Source organism: Peromyscus eremicus, chromosome 14 (genome assembly GCF_949786415.1).
Source record: "Peromyscus eremicus chromosome 14, PerEre_H2_v1, whole genome shotgun sequence".
Taxonomy (NCBI): Eukaryota; Metazoa; Chordata; class Mammalia; order Rodentia; family Cricetidae; genus Peromyscus; species Peromyscus eremicus.
In genome coordinates, this window is record NC_081430.1 from 81,751,958 (window position 1) to 81,770,586 (window position 18,629).

Consider the following 18,629-nt stretch of genomic DNA (forward strand, 5'->3'; position numbering starts at 1 on the left):
CCCAAGCCTGTGAGGACTGCGTTTGTCCACTCTCTTGCTGCTGTGACAAATACCTGACATTGCCCCCGCACTCAAGAAGCAGGAAGCAGAGAACACGTGCAGTCCCAGCCCCTGGCAGGGGCTGCTTAGTGAGACTGTCTCACAACAAAAGAGCAGAGAGCAAGGGATGCTTCTACTGGGCTTCCTTGCTTCTTCATTCTGGGATCCCAGCCCAGGGAAGGGGGCCACCCACATATACGTTTTCTCACCTCGATTAGCTTAATTTAGGAGAGTCCGCATGGTCTTAACAGTGTAAACATTGGTCAGCCTAAGTCCAGAGCCCCTACAGAGATGCAATGCATGTTCTTAGCTATGAACCTCTGTGAAGCAGAAGTGAAAGTTATTAGAAAGCAGACTTCTAGTAACCCAATGATATAATGTAAACATCCCACTCCAAAGGCAAGGAGCAGGGGGACAGCAGGGAGAGTTTGTCACCAGTGTGACAAACGCCAAGCTCTGTAGCTCTGTGTCCAGCGTTTGGGACATGTGGTGACATCATCTGGACCCTCATGGCTTAGGTGGTCTTTCTGCTGTTGTCCTGCTGTGTGTAACACACATTTCCCTTGGGCTGTGTTGAGTTCTTGCAGGGCTCCAAGGAGACTGGAGAGGGAATGAAGAAAAGACAGACATGTGATGGTGATGGAGAAGCCACAACAGCTGAACAGAGATGGGGGGATCATCACAAACAGCTGAACGGTGAGGTGAGAGGCAGGACCACTGTATACAGCTGATCAGAGAGGTGGGGCCATTGCATACAGCTGAACAGAGAGGCGGGGCCATTGTATACAGCTGATCAGAGAGGTGGGGCCATTGCATACAGCTGATCAGAGAGGCGGGGCCATTGTATACAGCTGATCAGAGAGGCGGGGCCATTACATACAGCTGAACAGAGAGGCGGGGCCACTGTATACAGCTGATCAGAGAGGCAGGGCCATTGCATACAGCTGAACAGAGAGGCAGGGCCATTGCATACAGCTGAACAGAGAGGCGGGGCCATTACATACAGCTGAACAGAGAGGCGGGGCCATTGTATACAGCTGAACAGAGAGGCAGGGCCATTGTATACAGCTGATCAGAGAGGCGGGGCCATTGCATACAGCTGAACAGAGAGGCGGGGCCATTGTATACAGCTGATCAGAGAGGTGGGGCCATTGCATACAGCTGATCAGAGAGGCGGGGCCATTGTATACAGCTGATCAGAGAGGCGGGGCCATTACATACAGCTGAACAGAGAGGCGGGGCCACTGTATACAGCTGATCAGAGAGGCAGGGCCATTGCATACAGCTGAACAGAGAGGCAGGGCCATTGCATACAGCTGAACAGAGAGGCGGGGCCATTACATACAGCTGAACAGAGAGGCGGGGCCATTGTATACAGCTGATCAGAGAGGCGGGGCCATTACATACAGCTGAACAGAGAGGCGGGGCCATTGTATACAGCTGATCAGAGAGGCGGGGCCATTGTATACAGCTGAACAGAGAGGCGGGGCCATTGTATACAGCTGATCAGAGAGGTGGGGCCATTGCATACAGCTGAACAGAGAGGTGGGGCCATTGTATACAGCTGACCAGGGGACAGGGCTTATGGTATACTGCTGAAGTCTCTATAGGGAAAAATCTTCAGCCCATAAACATCCAAGAAAAGAAGCTCTGGTGGACATGCATTATCAACATTCACACTCAGACCCCTGAAAAAGACTGCCATTTATCTGAAGTGCCTGGGAGAAGGCTTTGTCATTCCCATGGGGCTGTGCTCAGCACTGGAATCCTTGACCCAGCTGTGTCCATGTCAACAGCACACATTCACTCAGTTCTTCCTTCACTCAGGGCTCGCTCCACTCCCCACAGGACTAGCTCTACCAGTGCGCACAGATCACCTCAGCAAATGCTCCATATCCCTGGTATCTTCAGCAGCCTAGAGTAACTTATGCTTGATGGTGGTTTGACTAACGGCCCCACAGGCTCATATATTTGAATGCTTGGTCATGAGGGAGCGGCACTATTTGAGAAGGATTAGGAGGTGTGTCCTTGTTGGGGCAGGTGTAGCCTCATTGGAATTTGAAGTTTCAAAATCCCATGTCAGGCCGAGTCTCTCTGCCTGCAGATCAGGATGTTGCTCTCTCTTTGCCTACTGGCCTTTGTTCTCTCTGGCAAGTTCATTCCTTCCCTGGCATTAGAGCCTAATTCTTCAGGATTCTGGAGTATATTGAAGACCAGCTGAGACATCCAGCCTTATGAACTGAACAACTACTGCGATTCTTGGACTTTCCATTGGTAGACAGCCAGTGTTGGACTAGCTGGACCACAGTCTGTAAGCAGGCTCCACCTCTTAATTTCACGAGTTGCTCTATCAGGCTCTCTTCGGGGAATCCAACCCAGCTACACGTTGTCTGCTTGCCCAGGTCTTCCTTGAAAATCCGGATGCAGGCACCCATGGCTCCATACTGCTTTTATCCTGTATGTCTACAAAACCACACCACTCGGACCAGTGAGATGGATCAGTTTGTAAAGGTGCCCGATGCCAAGTCTGATGAGCTGATGTAAAGAGTCTTCCTCTGGCCTGCCAGCCAGCTCCCAAATAACTACACGGAGACTTATTAATTATGAAAGCTTGGCCTTAGCTTAGGCTTATCCCACCAGCTCTTATAACTTAAATCAACCCATTTATATTAATCTATATTTCGCCTCATGGCTTTTTACCTTTCTTTCATTCTGTATGTCTGCCTCCCTCCACATCTCCTTGGCGTCTCTCTGTGCCTCGATTATCTCCTCCAACTTCTCTCTGTGCCCTCCTGCCTAGCTATTGGCCATTCTGCTTTTTAGTATACCAATCACAGCAATACACCTTCACACGGTGTACAAATATCCTACCTTTCCTCTGTGACTACAGAAACTCAAACACTGACAGAAACAATTTGTGGGGAAAAAAACAAACAAACCTGTATCTAGACTCACGGTTTCAGTCCACCACGGCAGGGAAGGTGAAGAGTGGCCGAGTAACTGATGCAGTAGGAGCCTATGGTGGAATCCCCGCTCACATCACGGCTGAACAGTGAGCAGGAGAATAGTAACAGAGTCACGGGACTTCACAGGGTTCTGATGACCTACATGGCATCCCAAAATAGTGCCATTGCATGAGCCTGGCTGGGTATAGTGGCTCACACCTGTAATTTTGTCACTTGGGAGGCTGCTGCAGGAGGATTGCTGTGAGTTAAAGTCCAACCTTGGCTTCACCGAGAGTTCCTGGTTAGCATAGGATATAGAGTAAGACTGTCTCAAAATAAAAACACAGCAACATGTAAACTTAAGGGCCCCTGGTGGGGCTTTCATAAGCAAACCACAGCATCACCACAGTAACAGCTGTGTAGTGATGTCTCAGATCCCTGAGGGGAGATTTTTGGACCTTCCTCCTGTTCCCTGTTCGTTAGGAACTGTAACGTACTAGGTTACAATTGTTTTTTCTATGTATTGATTAGAATTGCCTGCATGTGTCACAGAACAGCTCTAACTCTTGTGAGCCGGATAGACGTCAACGTGTGATGATTAGGATTTTCCCGAAACGCCTCCCCTTTCAGTCTGAGGCGTTCAGGAATGCTGATGTTTGCTTTCTTTTTTTCTTGCATATCTGCTCTGGGGTAGGGCTGGGCCACAACCTCATATTTTGCAAGTGTGGGGTCTCTTTCTCTGAGGTCACTTCTGATGGCAGCCAGTTCCATGGGGAGAAGGTCCTTTGCCTTCACCAGAGCCTTCCCAGAGGCCCAGGCTAATGAGCCACTGAGGGCAGGCCTTTTGTGCTGGCAGTACAGGACACTTTCCTCTAAATTAGGGTACTTCTTGTGCATCAGATGGCTCCAGAGCAGCCCGCTTGTTCTAGGGACAGTCAGTCTTTCCCCTGTCCCTTTATGTAAGTGATCCTCTGGGGGACCACTTTCTGAGCTGGTAAGGAATGGGCACCCCTTTGCCCTCTTGTACAAAGACAAGTTCATGACATACACCACAGGCACTTTGGGAACCAGTATACAACTTTCATAAGTAAAGATTTACAATGATATTTCAGATTTATCAAGATGCTCCAGGCCTTTGATAACGGGGGGGGGGGGGGGGAATGAATTTGTGTCTTGAAGCCCAAATGCACTGTTGGTAAACATTCTTATGAGTCGATGCTGTTGCCAAAATAGGTGACGTCACGTTTTAGGTGGAGTCCTACCAATTCCAGCATGCTGGGCTCCACCACGGACATGGGCTGTGGGAGGCTTTTCTCCTGCTTCCCAATTTCCTGCCAGTACCCTGGTGGTCGGGACGAGGGCCCCTGGCCCTGGCCCCTGGGACAGCAGACAAGTCTGGCCAGATCTCCCCACTGGGAACTTGGCCAAGCCAGACGTTTCCGCAGCCCCTCCCCTGGCTTGCCCTCCCTTTCAGGTCTATGTCTCCAGCACATTTTTCTCACCGTCCAGGCTTCTTCCTGTAAGGATGGCTTTGTCCAGGCTTTTGCCTCTGGCTGGAGAGGGACCAAGGATCTGACTCTCACCTTGATTTCTCCGAGGTTTGACATTTCTGGGTCTTTGCCACCCCATCTGGTCATTCTCAGAGCAAACCCAGCCTCTGCATAGTGTCAGCTGTCAGGACCAGGAAGTCAACAGACGGAGATGTTTCCAGCACTCTGAGGCCTCAGACCAGTATAGGAGGGCAAATTCACACAGATCATGGGGGTGGGGATGGGATGATGACATCCAGCCATCCAGCCACCTATTTCTGGGAGTCTCGATCCCCAGGTGTGGGACAGCCAGCCTAGGCTCCCATGAGTTGCCGAGTAACTGTTTGAATCAGTGAAGCAATGGGTAGAAGTCTGCCAGAGGGGATTTCCAAGTGATGTAAGAGATGTGTTTTGAGTAAGAACAAGCATCCCACCCTTATTTACAAGGCTGTGCTGTGGAGCGGCAGGCCGTATGTGTTTAAGGGACCCTTTGTTTACAAACAAGTAGTAGAACTGTGCCCAAAGAACATTCCTCCGCAAGGAGACCTGCCTGACATCTTGGGTCTGTCCTGAGCCCTGTCACAGTTCTCAGTACAAGAGAAGGAATCCATGATGGAGCCCTGCCAGTGCTCTCCCTCCTTCTGCCCAAGAGCCCCAGAGGAAGGCACTTGCCCCAAGAAGCCAGAAATGACGGAGCAGTTACAATAAATATGTCCCAGACCCATTCAAAGTAAACCTTCACATCGTCACCCACCTGCTGGCCTGGAGCTTGTCATGTAGACCAGGCTGGCCTCAACCTCACAGAGATCCACCTGCCTCTGCCTCTGAGTGCTGGGATTAAAGGTGTGCGCCCCACACCGGTTGCCTTGAACTTCCAACCTCTGCCTTAGACTCTGAGTGGCTGAATTCACAGGCCGGCATCTCTTACTGTTTTTGTTTTGTTTTTGTTTTGTTTTATTTTAATGTGTATGCCTGTGATGTGGAGGCTTAAGGCTGACCTCGGGAGTCTTCCTCCGTCCATCCCACTCTACCTTATTAACTGAGGCAGTCTCCCAACTGACCGCAAAGGTTGTTAACTACAACTAATGAAGTCAGCCAGCTCATCCCAGCCTCCCCACCTGCACACCTGTCTGCTTTCCATCGCCATCCCGCATTTACATGGGTCCTGGGGACCTGAGCTGTCCCACAAGCCTGCTCCCCAGCCCCGCCACGACCATTTTTAAGTTTGGGATTCAGAGGCATTAAGCACACGGGCAGCCATCACCCCCGTCCACCTCTGGAAACGGTCTCCCTCCTGATCAAATAGCCCTGACCCTTCCCCCACCTTTCCCAGCCCCCAGTGACTTTCTGACTCGGTGATGCTGACCGCCCAAAGTAGAGGGGACCTTTTTACCAGGACAAGTCTCTATCACCAGTGACTTAGCGTATGTCCTCAAGGTCCATCTACAATACTTGTTTTCATAAATACACACACAATACACACATACCATATACACAGAACATCACACACACATCACATCTCACACACAAACACACACACACCACATCACACACACACCACATCACACACACACACACATACACACACACCACATCACACACACACCTCACATCACACACACACAAACACACACACACCACATCACACACACCACACACACAAATACACACACACACACACACCATATCACACACACCATATACACAGAACATCACATACCACATACACACAAACACACACACACACCCCACATCACACACACACAAACACACACACACACCACATCACACACACCACACACACACACACCACATCACACACACACCACACACACAAACACACACACACCACATCACACACACCACACACACACACACACACCATATCACACACACCATATACACAGAACATCACACACCACATACACACAAACATACACACACACCTCATCAAATACACACACACTGCACACACACACCATACACACAGAACATCACACACCACATACACACAAACACACACACACACACACACACACACACACACACACACGACAACATCATTATAAGTTAGTCACAATCTGAAAGCAGATGTTTCCAGAAGCTGGGCTTTATGTATTTAGTGTCTTTATGTGTCCCTAAGGTCACACACCCCAGTATAAGAAGCACCCACCAGCTAGCCCTCAGCCCAAGTTCTAACCCACTCAAAGGACAGCTCCGGTCATATGATCAAGGCTTGTGCTCAGGGGAGCTGGTGCTGGTGGGTCCTCGTGGCCCGGCCACTCTCTCCCTGAGAGAGGAGGCTGCCTCCCTCTTCCTGTGGCCTGCCTTTGTTCACTGACTTGGGGCCTGTGGATCTTAGGAACTTTCTAGTTCACTAGAATTAATTTTTACATAAATTCCTTTTTCAAATGAGGTGAATGCCATCTGGGGAAGTTACCTTGCCTAACATGTCACAGTCAGCAAGTGGTGACCTCAGAGTGTGGCTACCCAGCTTGACTGCACAGTGTCCCACCCCAGCCTCTGGCCCTGTGCTGGGCCAACGTGGCACCGGCCACAGAGTGACTGCCGCTCTTGAGTGTGGCTCATCTGAATCCTCTTAGTTGTGCAGGATTGAATTTGTGCAGATAATTAAAAAATTCAAAACACACCCAAATTAGAAAACTTGGATTTTTTTAATGTTTTTTTTTCCTGTTTTCTTTCTTTCTCACTCCCTCCTTTAAAAAAAAAATCAAACAAACAAATAGAAAAACCCAGGGTCCTTTGTAGCCCAGCTGGCCTTGAACTTCTTTATGCTTGAGAATGTAATTTGTGATTCTCCTGCCTCTATCTCTTAAATTCTGGAATGGTTGGCATATGCCAACCATGCCTGCTTACTGTAGGTGGGACTCAGGACTCCATGTATGCTGGACAAGCCTCCACTAACTGAGCTACACCCTCAGTTCAGAATATGGAAAAGACTTTAGAAAATTTACCAGTAAAACCTAACCTGACTTACTAGAGGCTTCATGGACCCTGCTTATCCCGTGGAGATGGATGTGTTTTGCTGCAGGTGTGTGTGTGTGTGTGTATTTGTGTGTATGTGTGGTGTGTGGGGGTGTGGTACGTTTGTGTGTGTTTATGTGTGTGTTTGTGTGGTATGTGTGTGTGTGTATTCTTTTGTTTGCTTGTGAATGGAATGCTTTGCTTCCATTCTGCTAGGGATGTAGTTACATAGCATGTAGTTTAATGACTTCTGAAATCTGAAAACTTCTCAGTCCTGGAATGTTTTTTGGCCCCAAGAGTTTCAGATAAGAGATTGGGACAAAGATGCAGCAGCTACCCTTTCTCACGGGGACACGTTCCAAGACCCCCAACAGCTGTCTGAAATTAGAGCTAGTACCGAATGCTGTGTACTATGACTTTCCTTATGAATTCATACCCATGATACCCGTGATGAAGTTTAGTTGGTAAGTTAGGGCCAGAGAGATGGCTCAGAGCTTAAAGCCACTGGTGCCCAAGTGAAGTCACCTTGAATCAGGTCCCTGCGACTCACATCGTGGAAGAAGAGAACTGACCCCTGAAATTGTCATCTGACCTTCTTGGAGGTGTGCGCACTCTCCCACCTACCCCCATAGTAAATAAGGAAATGTAATCTTGAAAGATTAACTGTGATAATCATATAGAATAATTGTAACCATCTATTGTAATAAAAGATCAATATTCAAACTGACAAACTATTTCTAGAATTTTTCTATGTAAAATTTTCAGATATTCATATGACAATTGATTGCCAGTATCTGAAACTATGGAAAGAAAATGTGGGGATGAGGGTGACCAGAGTGCATGTGAGCAGCTCCCAGGGACAGAAAAGCTGTGGAAATAAAGACCCGAGACCCAGTTTTGTCTCATTAAGGTTAAGCCACGCTGTATTCTGCAGTAGTAGTCCATTACCTATCTATGTGTCTTTACAGTTCGTTACCCACCTGTGTGTCTTATTGTGGACTTGGCATATTTTTATTATTTTTAATAGTTTTCGGCTTCACATGTTTTACAAGTCATTGTTTTAAGAAATGTTTGAGGGCTGAAGAGATGGCTTAGAGGTTAAGAGCACCGACTGCTCTTCCAGAGGTCCTGGGTTCAATTCCCAGCACCCACATGGTGGCTCACAACCATCTGTAATGAGATCTGGCACCCTGTTCTATATACATAATAAATAAATAAATCTTTAAAAAAAAGAAATGTTTGAGCTACAAGAATAATATACTTGCTTACTTAATCCTTTAATCAAAAGAGTAAACATTTGAAGATGGAAAATAGGTCCGCGCTATGGCCCGTGTGGTAGAATGCTTGTGTGGCATTCACAAAGCCCCGTGTGATTCCCAGTATGACGTAGTACTGGGCCTGGCAGAACCAGTGTAACCCAGCACGCAGGAAGTGGGGTCAGGAGGACCAAGAAGCCCAAAAGTGGACTAGAGAGATGATTCAGTGGTTAAGAGTGTGTACAGCTTTCCCCGAGGACGTGAATTCAGATCCTGGCTCCCATGTTGGGCAGCTCACGACTGCCTGAAACTCCAGTTTCAAGGGATCAAACACCTTTTTCTGGCCGCTGTAGGCACCTGCACTCACATGCTTGGTTGTACAAACACAACTTCTTTCTAATGTTTTGGGTTTTTTTCCCGATTATTTATTTATTTATTTTATTGGTGTTTTGCTTGTATGTATGTCTGTGTGGGAGTGGCGGATCCTCTGAAACAGAGTTATAGAAAATTGTAAGCTGCCATGAGGGTGCTGGGAATTGAACCCAGGTCCTCTGGAAGAGCAGCCAGTGCTCTTAACTGCTGGGACATCTCTCCAGTCCATACATAATTTCAAAAAATAATAAAACTTTTTTTTCTTTTCCTTTTTTTTTTTTTTTTTTTTAAAGGAAGTTTGAAGTCATCCTTGGCCAGCTTGGGATCCATGAGACTCTGGCTCAAAAACGAACAAACAGCCAGGTGGTGGTGGCGGTGGCGGTGGCGGTGGCGGTGGCGGTGGCGGTGGCGCACGCTTTTAATCTCTGCACTCCAGAGGCAGAGGCAGGAGGATCTCTGTGAGTTCGAGGCCAGCCTGGTCTACAGAGCAAGATCCAGGACAGCCAGGGCTACACAGAGAAACCCCGTCTCAGGGGGAAAAAAAAAAAAAGAACAACGGGGCTGGAGTGAGGACTCAATGACTTGCTGCTTTTGCAGAGAGATCTTGGTTTGGTTCCCGGCACCCACATGGCAATTCACAACTGTCTGTAATGCCAGTTCCAGGAGTTTCTGATGCCTTCTTCTGGCCTCTGTGGGCACTGCAGCGACATGGTACTTATACATTATATGTGCTAGCACAACACATACACATAACGTAAAAATAAACAAATCTTCAAAACAAATAATGAAGATACAAACAGTGGTCAGGGTGAAGTCAGTGGTAGAGCAATTATCTAGAGTGCTCAGGGACTAAAGTTTGACCTCCAGCACTGTGAACAAATAAATACATAAGTCTGTACATATAGTAGGGTTCCGATGATTCTAGAGTCAAAAAAATTTTAGAAGTACAAAGTTGGGCTGTAGGTGTGGCTCAGTGTAGGAGACGTGCCTAGATTCTGGGCTCCATCCCCAGAACTGAGACAGGAAGGAAGAAGGAGGAAGGAAGGGAGAGAGGAGGGAGGGAGAGAGGGAGGGAGGGAGAGAAGGAGGGAGGGAGGGAGGGAGGGAGGGAGGGAGAGAGAGAGAGAGGGAGAGAGGGAGGGAGAGAGGGAGGTAAAAAAAAAAGTGAAAAAAGCATAAAGCCACTCAAGTACATTTGGGAATCTGGCAGAACTCGGAGGCTGAGAAACTCAGTTTCTAAAAATATTGTAAGTGGAAGTTGCGTTTCCCATCCGAACCTACTGTACATGACAGCTTAGTCTCAGTGCTCCAGCTTCTGCTTCCACCCTGGAGATCCTGTGGCTGGGGGGAGCTGAGGCTGCCTGATCCTGATCAGCATGGTGAGGGCATGATGGGTCTGCAGTCTCCAGAAATGATCAAGATGGGAAGAATTAAGTCTGGGGGTGCAGGGGATGAAAGGAGAAGACTGGTTTTTGTTTGTTTTTCTTACATTTTAAAATGACATTTGTGTATTTATTTCGTGCGTGCGTGCGTGCGTGCGTGCGTGCGTGCGTGTGTGCGCACACACACATGTTTGGCCATCAGAGGGTGACTTGAGGAGTTGGGTCTCTCTGTTCACCACATGAGCTTCAGGGATTGAACTCAGGTAAAGGCCTCTTACCACGGAGCCGTCTCAGCATCCCGAACAAACTCTTTTTTTTTTTTTTTTTTTTTGGTTTTTCGAGACAGGGTTTCTCTGTGTAGCTTTGCACCTTTCCTGGGACTCACTTGGTAGCCCAGGCTGGCCTCGAACTCACATAGATCCGCCTGGCTCTGCCTCCCAAGTGCTGGGATTAAAGGCGTGCGCCACCACCGCCCGGCCTCTTTTTTTTTTTTAGCAGTTAGTGCGAGCTTTATGGAGGCCAGTTCTCCCCTCCTTTCTTCTCCATGTGAGGGTCAGGGGGGCGAGTTGTTGATGAAGTCTTAGCTCTGGGCATCCCAACAGGCTATTGGTTACCTGTCTGAAAAAAGCTCAAGAGGGCAGTGAGGAGACCAGAAGGGAGATGGAATCAATTCACACACTGGGAGAGGACCCCACAAAGGGTTTGTCCTTGGGGCTCTGACAGGGTTCAGGTTTAAACAGAGGAGAACTGGGGTGAGTATGCTGTAGTGTGTCACAGAGGGCTCTGCTGATCATGACCTCAGGTCGGCAACACTGTACAAGGAGGTCCTTCTCACTTGAGTTTCCATGAGAAATTGCAGCATGCAGCTCACTATGATCGCCAGCTGCCACACTGTGAGGCTGAACTGTTCCTGCCTAGGATAATTATAGGCTTAGGACAATGGCTGGAGACTCCTGGGCACCGGTTAGGGGTGAGCAGTCTAGAACAAGACACTGTAAAATCTGACAGTAAGGGGCCAGCGACAGGGCTCCAGCTGCCAGGCCTGATAACCTGAGTTTGACCCTGGGACCTGTCGGAACATGTCCAGGAATGGAGCCCTGGGAGGGGAATTCTGAGTGTTTGTAGGAAAACTCCAAGAAACCAAGACAAGAGTCTTGTGATCTCAGTTTCTTCAAAATATGAAATTGAGCCTTGTGGTGGTAGAATACACCTTTAATCCTAGCACTTGGGAGGCAGAGGCAGGTGAATCTCTGTGAGTTCAAGGCCAGCCTGGGCTACAGAGTGAGTCCCAGGACGGCCAGGGCTACACAGAGAAACCCAGTTTTGAAAAACCAAAAACAACAACCAAAAACCACAGAATTGTTCTTGGAATGTGCTTTTGTGAGCTGCCCAGGTGTGTCGGACAGGAGTGAGTTCACGTAAGATATTCATCACAGCTGGCTATTGTTATTTGTTTATGTTGTTATTTGTTTCTATTGTTGTTTGTTTATGTTGTTATTTGTTTCTATGCCTCTACATGGTTTTTTGTTTTTTGTTTTTTTTTTTTTTTTTTTTTTTTTTTTTTTTTTTTTGAGACAGGGTTTCTCTGTGTAGCTTTGCGCCTTTTCCTGGATCTCGATCTGTAGACCAGGCTGGCCTCAAACTCACAAAGATCCACCTGCCTCTGCCTCCCGAGTGCTGGGATTAAAGGCGTGCGCCACCACCGCCCGGCTCTACATGGTTTTTTACCATGTGCCGTGTGTCCTTGTGATTGTATCCAGCTTGAATTCATGAGAACTTTACTCTGGTGACCTTTCTTAACCCTCAGGGTATAAATTTTCTGATGCTAAATTTATAAATTTAATAAATTACATTAAATAAATTGCGTGAGACTCCAGTCTGTCTTCATTTTGGGCTTCATTCTCCTGGGTCCAACCTTCTCTAGCGTGGTAAACAGGGAGCCAACCCCTGACCACTGTCTTCTGACCTCCACAAGCGAGCCGTGACACCCAGGTGAGTGTATGTGCACACACGTACAATTAATGCATTTTTTAAAAAGTGGATCGTAAAAATGCCTCAGTTACATTGCTCGGTGGGCTAACGGAACGAGCTACCTTGGGCATCACTGGTGTGGAGACGAACACTCCTTAAGTGATTTACATGCTCACTTGCTTAAGTAAGCAAGAATTTGACACAAAGTAAGGGAGACAGGCACAAAACAAAGGCAGAGAGGCCAGACTTTTGTCCTGCTTGCAGGTACAGATAGGTCATGTTTATCAAAAGCGTTTTCTAAGTGTTTGCTGTGTTGTCGCTGAAGCAGGAGACTTGTCTTGCCCACGTTAACACACAGGACGTCTCACCCTGTGTCAGGGCTAAACTATTACTGTCTCCCCAGGAACCCCCACCCAGACAGAGGGGTCCTGGTATTGCCAGGGAGAGGCCCGATGTTTGGTGCACGAGGATTTAGAATGGGGAGGTGGGCTTTACACTTTCTTCTGGAATCTTCTTTGGTATGTGTGAGTGCACTCTGTGCAGATGTGTGTGCGGGCCAGAGGTTGATATCAGGATCTAGTCCTCAGTTGCTCACTCAGCTCATTTTTTGAGATGGGCTTTCTCACTGAACCTGGAGCTCTCTGATTTGGCTAGACTGGTTGGCCAGTGAGACCCCAGAATCCTCCAGTGCTGAAGTTTCAGGCCCAGGTTTTATGTGTGGGTCCTGGGTATTTGAACTCAGATCCCCATGCTTAAGCACTTACCCACTGAGCCATTTCCTCAGGTGAGGACCAAGAATCCAGATCTGGGTGTGGGGTGTCAGCTGCAGGAAAGCGTTTGGTGCCATATCTCACACCAGTTTGTTGGTACAGCCTACCGAGAGGCTAGAAAGGCAGGATTCACACTAACTATCTGGGAGTGAATGCGTGAAAGGTGTTGTAAAATGCATGAGGAACATCTGAAGACATCCCAGAGCACCCTCTCCACGGATTCACTCAGCCGTTTGATTTTATTGAGGGCCTGGCAGGTCTCAGCTGCCTTTGCTTACTCAGTTGGTACACAGACTGGATCAAAGAGAAGATCTACGTGCTCCTTCGTCGACAGGCCCAACAGGCTGGGAAGTAGTTGAGTTGGAAGCATTGGGGGCTGAGGGTGGGCTTGGAACAGGTGCATACAGCGTGTTGTAGTGAACATTTTGTATGATAGTAACCCTGTTTCCATTTTGTTACTAGAGCCAAGATTGAATGTATGACACGATAGTGAATGATCTTTTCATTCCAAACCACCGTTGCCCCTTTGCTCCTTTCCTTTCTTTTTTTATTTAAACATTTTTATGATAATTCAGAGAGAGTGTTCTTGGCCAGTTAAGGTTGGTTCCAGTCCTGGAAACTGTTTGTATCTGCTTTACAGCAGTGAGTGCACTAACCCTTTGTGGGGGGTAGGGATGGTGACGAGCTTAGTTATGTCCTCTGGGAAAGTCTTAGTGAAAAATAAAAAATGTTCTGTGGGGGTGTGCTGGCTAGTTTTATATCAACTTGACACAAGCTAGAGTCATCACAGGAGAGAGTCTCAGTTGAGAAAATATCTCCATAAGGCAAGCCTATAGGTCATTTTCTTTTTGTTTCTTTTGTCTTTTGAAACAGGTTTCTCCATGTAGCCTTGGCTGTTCTGGAACTCTCTCTGTAGACCGGGCTGGCCTAGAACTCAGAGATCTGCCTGCCTCTGCCTCCCGAGTGCTGGGATTAAAAGTGTGCGCCATTGTGCTCGGCTCAAAGTAGGAAACATCCTGTCATTTTCTTAATTAGTGATCGATGCTGGGAGGCAGCTCATTCTGTGTGGTGTCACTTTGGGGCTGGTGGTCCTGGGTTCGATAAGAAAGCAGGCTGAGCAAGCCATGGTAAGCAAGCCAATAAGCAGCACTCCTCCACGGCCTCTGCCTCAGCTCCTGCCTCCAGGTTCCTGCCCTGTTTGAGTTCCTGCCCTGACTTCTTTGTTTGAAGAGTGATGTGGAATCGTCAGCCAAATAAATCCTTTCCTCTCTGACTTGCTTTTGGTCATGGTGTTTCATCACAGCAATAATAGCCCTAAGACACGTGGTTAAACACACACACACACACACACACACACACACACACACACACAACAGTCCAGATCTGGACTGGAGTGTGGTCAGTTGATAGAACGCTTGTCTAACAAGCAGCCCTGGCTTTGATGTCCAGGGCCACACCAACTGGGCAAGGGATCTGTAACCCTGGCACTCAGGAGGACCAGCATCATCCCTCAGCTACACATTGAGGCCAGCCTGGGCTTCATGAGATCCTGCCTTACCACAAAGCAAAAGAATCCCAAGTCCAGGCATCTGAGAAGTGGCCAGAAAAACAAACCACAAGCAGGTTGCTCCTCAGCTGCTCCGGCCATCAGTAAGTTGTAGGAGAAGCATTTCCTTCCCACGTCCCAAGGACTTTTGACCAAGTTCAGAAAGGTCCCTGCTGATGTGTGTGGTAGGGGCTGGTGGTGCGGTTTGAAGGTTTGGAGGAGGATTCCTTTTTCTAGGGAGGTTCTAAGCGATCTCACTGCCCTTGCTGCCAAACTTTATCTTTGCCTAAGAATCCGAGTAATTCCCGGGGCCCTGAAACCAGGCTTCTGCCCTCCTATTGCCCTGGGGGATGTGAAGAGCTTTGGGCTTTACTCAGTCCAGTCTGAGCACAGGCCCAGCTCTGAAGAAGATGGAGACCCCTGTTGCAATCTGCATCTGTCTGAACCCAGTGAAGTGACCGTGTCAGGGTCAGCAAGGGGGCCCCAGCCTCTGTGCCCTCCACAGGCCCAGGGCCAGGGCATTTTTCTAGGAATGAGTAAACTCTTTTAAGCTTTCAGAAAAGGAATGGTTGGCAAAGGAATGTCTTGATTTTTTTTTTTTTTTCTTGCGGGGAGAGAGGGGGAGAAGAAGAAGCAGGAAGGGAATTAAATTCACCACAAGTGGATGTGGTTAAGAGCCTCTACCACGACGCTTCCTAGTGTCCAGGGCAGCGGCCACAGTGGATATTCAGTCCTTACCCAGCCTCGACTCACTCTGTGATTCTTCCTTAGAACTGCAGCAGCAGCCTGGCAGTGTCACACCCCTTTAATCCCAGCACTTGGGAGGCAGGGCCAGGCAGATCTCTGAGTTCGAGGCCAGCCTGGTCTACAGAGCGAGTTCCAGGACAGCCAGGGCTACACAGTGAAACCCTGTCTCAAAAAACCAAACTGAACAAACAAAAAAGAAAAAACAACAAACAAACAAACAAACCCAAAACAGGCAGCAGCTAGGCTCAGTAAAGGAGTGGGTAGGGAGGTCTCCAAGTGTGGTATGTAAAGAGGTGTTTTTGTTTGTTTTCAAGACAGGGTTTCTCTGTGTAGCTCTGGCTGTGCTGGAGCTCACTCTGTAGACCAGGCTAGCCTCAAACTCACAGAGCTCCACCTGCCTCTGCCTCTCAAATGTTTGGATTAAAGGCCACTTTGCCTGGCATAGAGAGAGTTTTAAGAAATGAATAGAAGCTGGAGAAGTTTGGTAGGGGGTGGGGGGCAGTTGTAAATTCAAAGTGATGGAGAAAGCTAGCTCTGTGTGTGTGTGTGTGTGTGTGTGTGTGTGTGTGTGTGTGTATGTAAACTGTTTGTAGCCGAAGTATAGAATTCAGAAGGTGGCTGAACATCCAGGTGTGTCAGTATGGGGTAGGTGTAGTGAAGGAGGAGTTTTGGCAAAGATCTGGAGGGCTTGGGCAAGGGGAAGTGGGACTGAAAAGGTGGCTGGCACAGACCCAAGGCCCGGAGCCCACAGAGTTGAGAATAAGCAAAGCCTTGGCAGGAACCCAAGAAGAGGAAGCACGGGGCAATCCTGGGTACCCGGGGCCTCTCGGTAGGGGCACTGTGCTCCTTCAGGGATTGGAGGTGGGTGTCAGCAGACTGGGTGGGGGAAGATGGGGCGGGGAGGAAACCAGCCAGCAGCCCGGAGATAAAGTCCAACCTCCCCTGGCTTTCGTCGGTCCTGGAGAGGTTGACCCAGTCTGGGCACCGATGAGGCGGCTCCCGGGCTCCACGAGACAGGTAGGAAGGCAAGCGGGTGTCTTGGGCAGGGCACGCTCTGTTAGGCATCTGCCCCTCCTGGCTCGGGTAGGTCGCAATGGCGTGGAAGTGAGAGGCCCACGGGAGACCCTGTCTCCAGCTGTGCGGTGGCCGAGGGGGCCACGGAGGAGGATCTCAGCTCCCCGCCGCGTCGGGCCGGGTGGTCAGTTCCCCCTCCCTGTTCGACGGCTCGTGCCCTGGAACAGCATACCCCCCTCTCCCCATGCACAGTCCAGGCGAAGCCTGCAGACCCAGGGCACCCCCTGGGGACCTGCGGCGGAGAGCCCAGCCACAGCCAGCACCTGCCAGGCACCCAGGGCCCCCACTCCCCAGGGATCCGCCCCTCAGTGCCTCTGGGGGCACACAGCGCCACCCCGGGGCGGGGACGCCAGGTTTGGAGAGTCGTCCTGCTGGACGCAGGGGTGGCTTTGATTTGAGAGAAGGAAATTGTTAAGCTCTCGGGACTTTGGAATCAGGCACTGGTCACAGGCTTGGAACTCCCTTTGGTCAAGCTCACCCAAGCTAGTCCCACAGGGAAGCCTCGCCCACCTCCCCGCCCACTCCCCAGCCCTTGATCACAGCTGCACCCACATCCCCTCCTCTGTGCACTCGACACCCCCCCCCCCCGCCCCAGGAGGTGTACTCAAACCCAGGAATCTCTGCTGATAAGAATGACTGAATGACTTGCTGTTTGTGCCAAATTAACCGGGGTTTACTTCCATACATGTCCTGGGGTAAACTGCTGAATGTGTGGCTTTTGTATGCTGTACTTCATCCCTATAAAATGACCGCAAGTCGTTTTACTCTAAAAGAATTCAGAACACCGGTAGAATAACAGATTTTTAATATTAAACATACCTGTCGGCGCTTGTTTAATGTTCTGTACTGAACTGCACGTTGCTTACGTGTCTCTGATACAGAGACGTGTGCACACACGTAAGCACTCCCCGCACTGCGCACGCACCTAGTTCACACATGCTCATACCACTACCACAAATGCACAAGTGCACACCCTGCACACAACTCTGGGTTCGTAGGTGCACACACTCGTTATGAAGACTGGGAAGGAAGCTCTCCTGTGCAAGACAAGGATTGGCTGATGTTTAAAACAGGAAGTGTGTGTGTGTGTGTGTAAGACAGAGGACATGGAGGGGGTGGGGGGGTGCTAGGGATCTGAATCAGGGTCTCAGCATAGTTAAGTGTGAGCTGCATCCCAAGACCTGCACTTAAATTTTAAAAGCAGTTTAATTTGGAGTGGACCTTTTTGCCTAAACTGGCCTTGAACTCCTGGACTCTAGTGGTATTCTTGCCTCAGCCTCCCAGTAGTTACACACTCTATACCACACCTGGATAAGCAATTGAATTATTATTGTTATTATTATTATTGTTGTTTTTTGGTTGGTTCTTTTCCAGACAGGGTTACTCTGTGTAGCCCTAGCTGTCCTGGAACAGCTCAGTAGACCATCACCCGGCACAACTGAATTTTTAAACTATCCTCAGACACGATTTTCCCCCCGTATATTTTCTGGTGAGCCTGGGAGGATGGCCCTGTCAGTGAAAAGAAATGCTTGCTATGCAAGCCGTGCAGACCTGAATCCAGATTCCTAGAACTCAGGTGAAGTTGCTGCTGCAGCATGCTCTGTAACCTCAGCCCTGGGGGGAGGGGAGGGCGGGGAGGGGAGGCGGCTCCCTCCCGCCCATTGGCCAGTCAGCCTAGCAGAAAAAGCTGAATTGAGTTCAAAGAGAGACACTGTCTCAAAGAATACCCTGGAGAGCAGCTGAGGAAGACAGTCTTCACACGCCTGCATGCACGCATGAAAGTGCACACATATATTCTTACACACCCTTATTCTGGGTGATGAAAATTGACAGCAAACCTATTTTTATTAGTTGTTTTTAAATGGGATAACATGGCCTTTTAATTTCTTATTCAGTTTCAAGGTCAGTTTCTTTGATTCCCAGCTCACTCAGTTCTTCAACAATACAGCAGTATTTTTAACCATTCTTTGCCCCTCTGGAATCCCACACGTTCTTCCTGTGCTTCTGCCTGCT

General features: G+C 48.9%; 1 protein-coding gene and 1 pseudogene across 1 annotated transcript in view; both read left to right on the top strand.

The window, feature by feature from the left end:
- Nucleotides 1-8,821: 8,821 nt before the first annotated feature.
- Nucleotides 8,822-13,947, top strand: LOC131924003 (enhancer of rudimentary homolog; annotated as a pseudogene).
- A 2,582-nt stretch (nt 13,948-16,529) lies between these two features.
- Nucleotides 16,530-18,629, top strand: part of Papln (papilin, proteoglycan like sulfated glycoprotein) — a 30,116-nt gene continuing 28,016 nt past the window's right edge. Inside the window, exon 1 of the mRNA XM_059279191.1 lies at nt 16,530-16,559. Coding sequence (XP_059135174.1) covers nt 16,530-16,559 — 30 coding nt within the window. The remainder of the gene's footprint in view (nt 16,560-18,629) is intronic.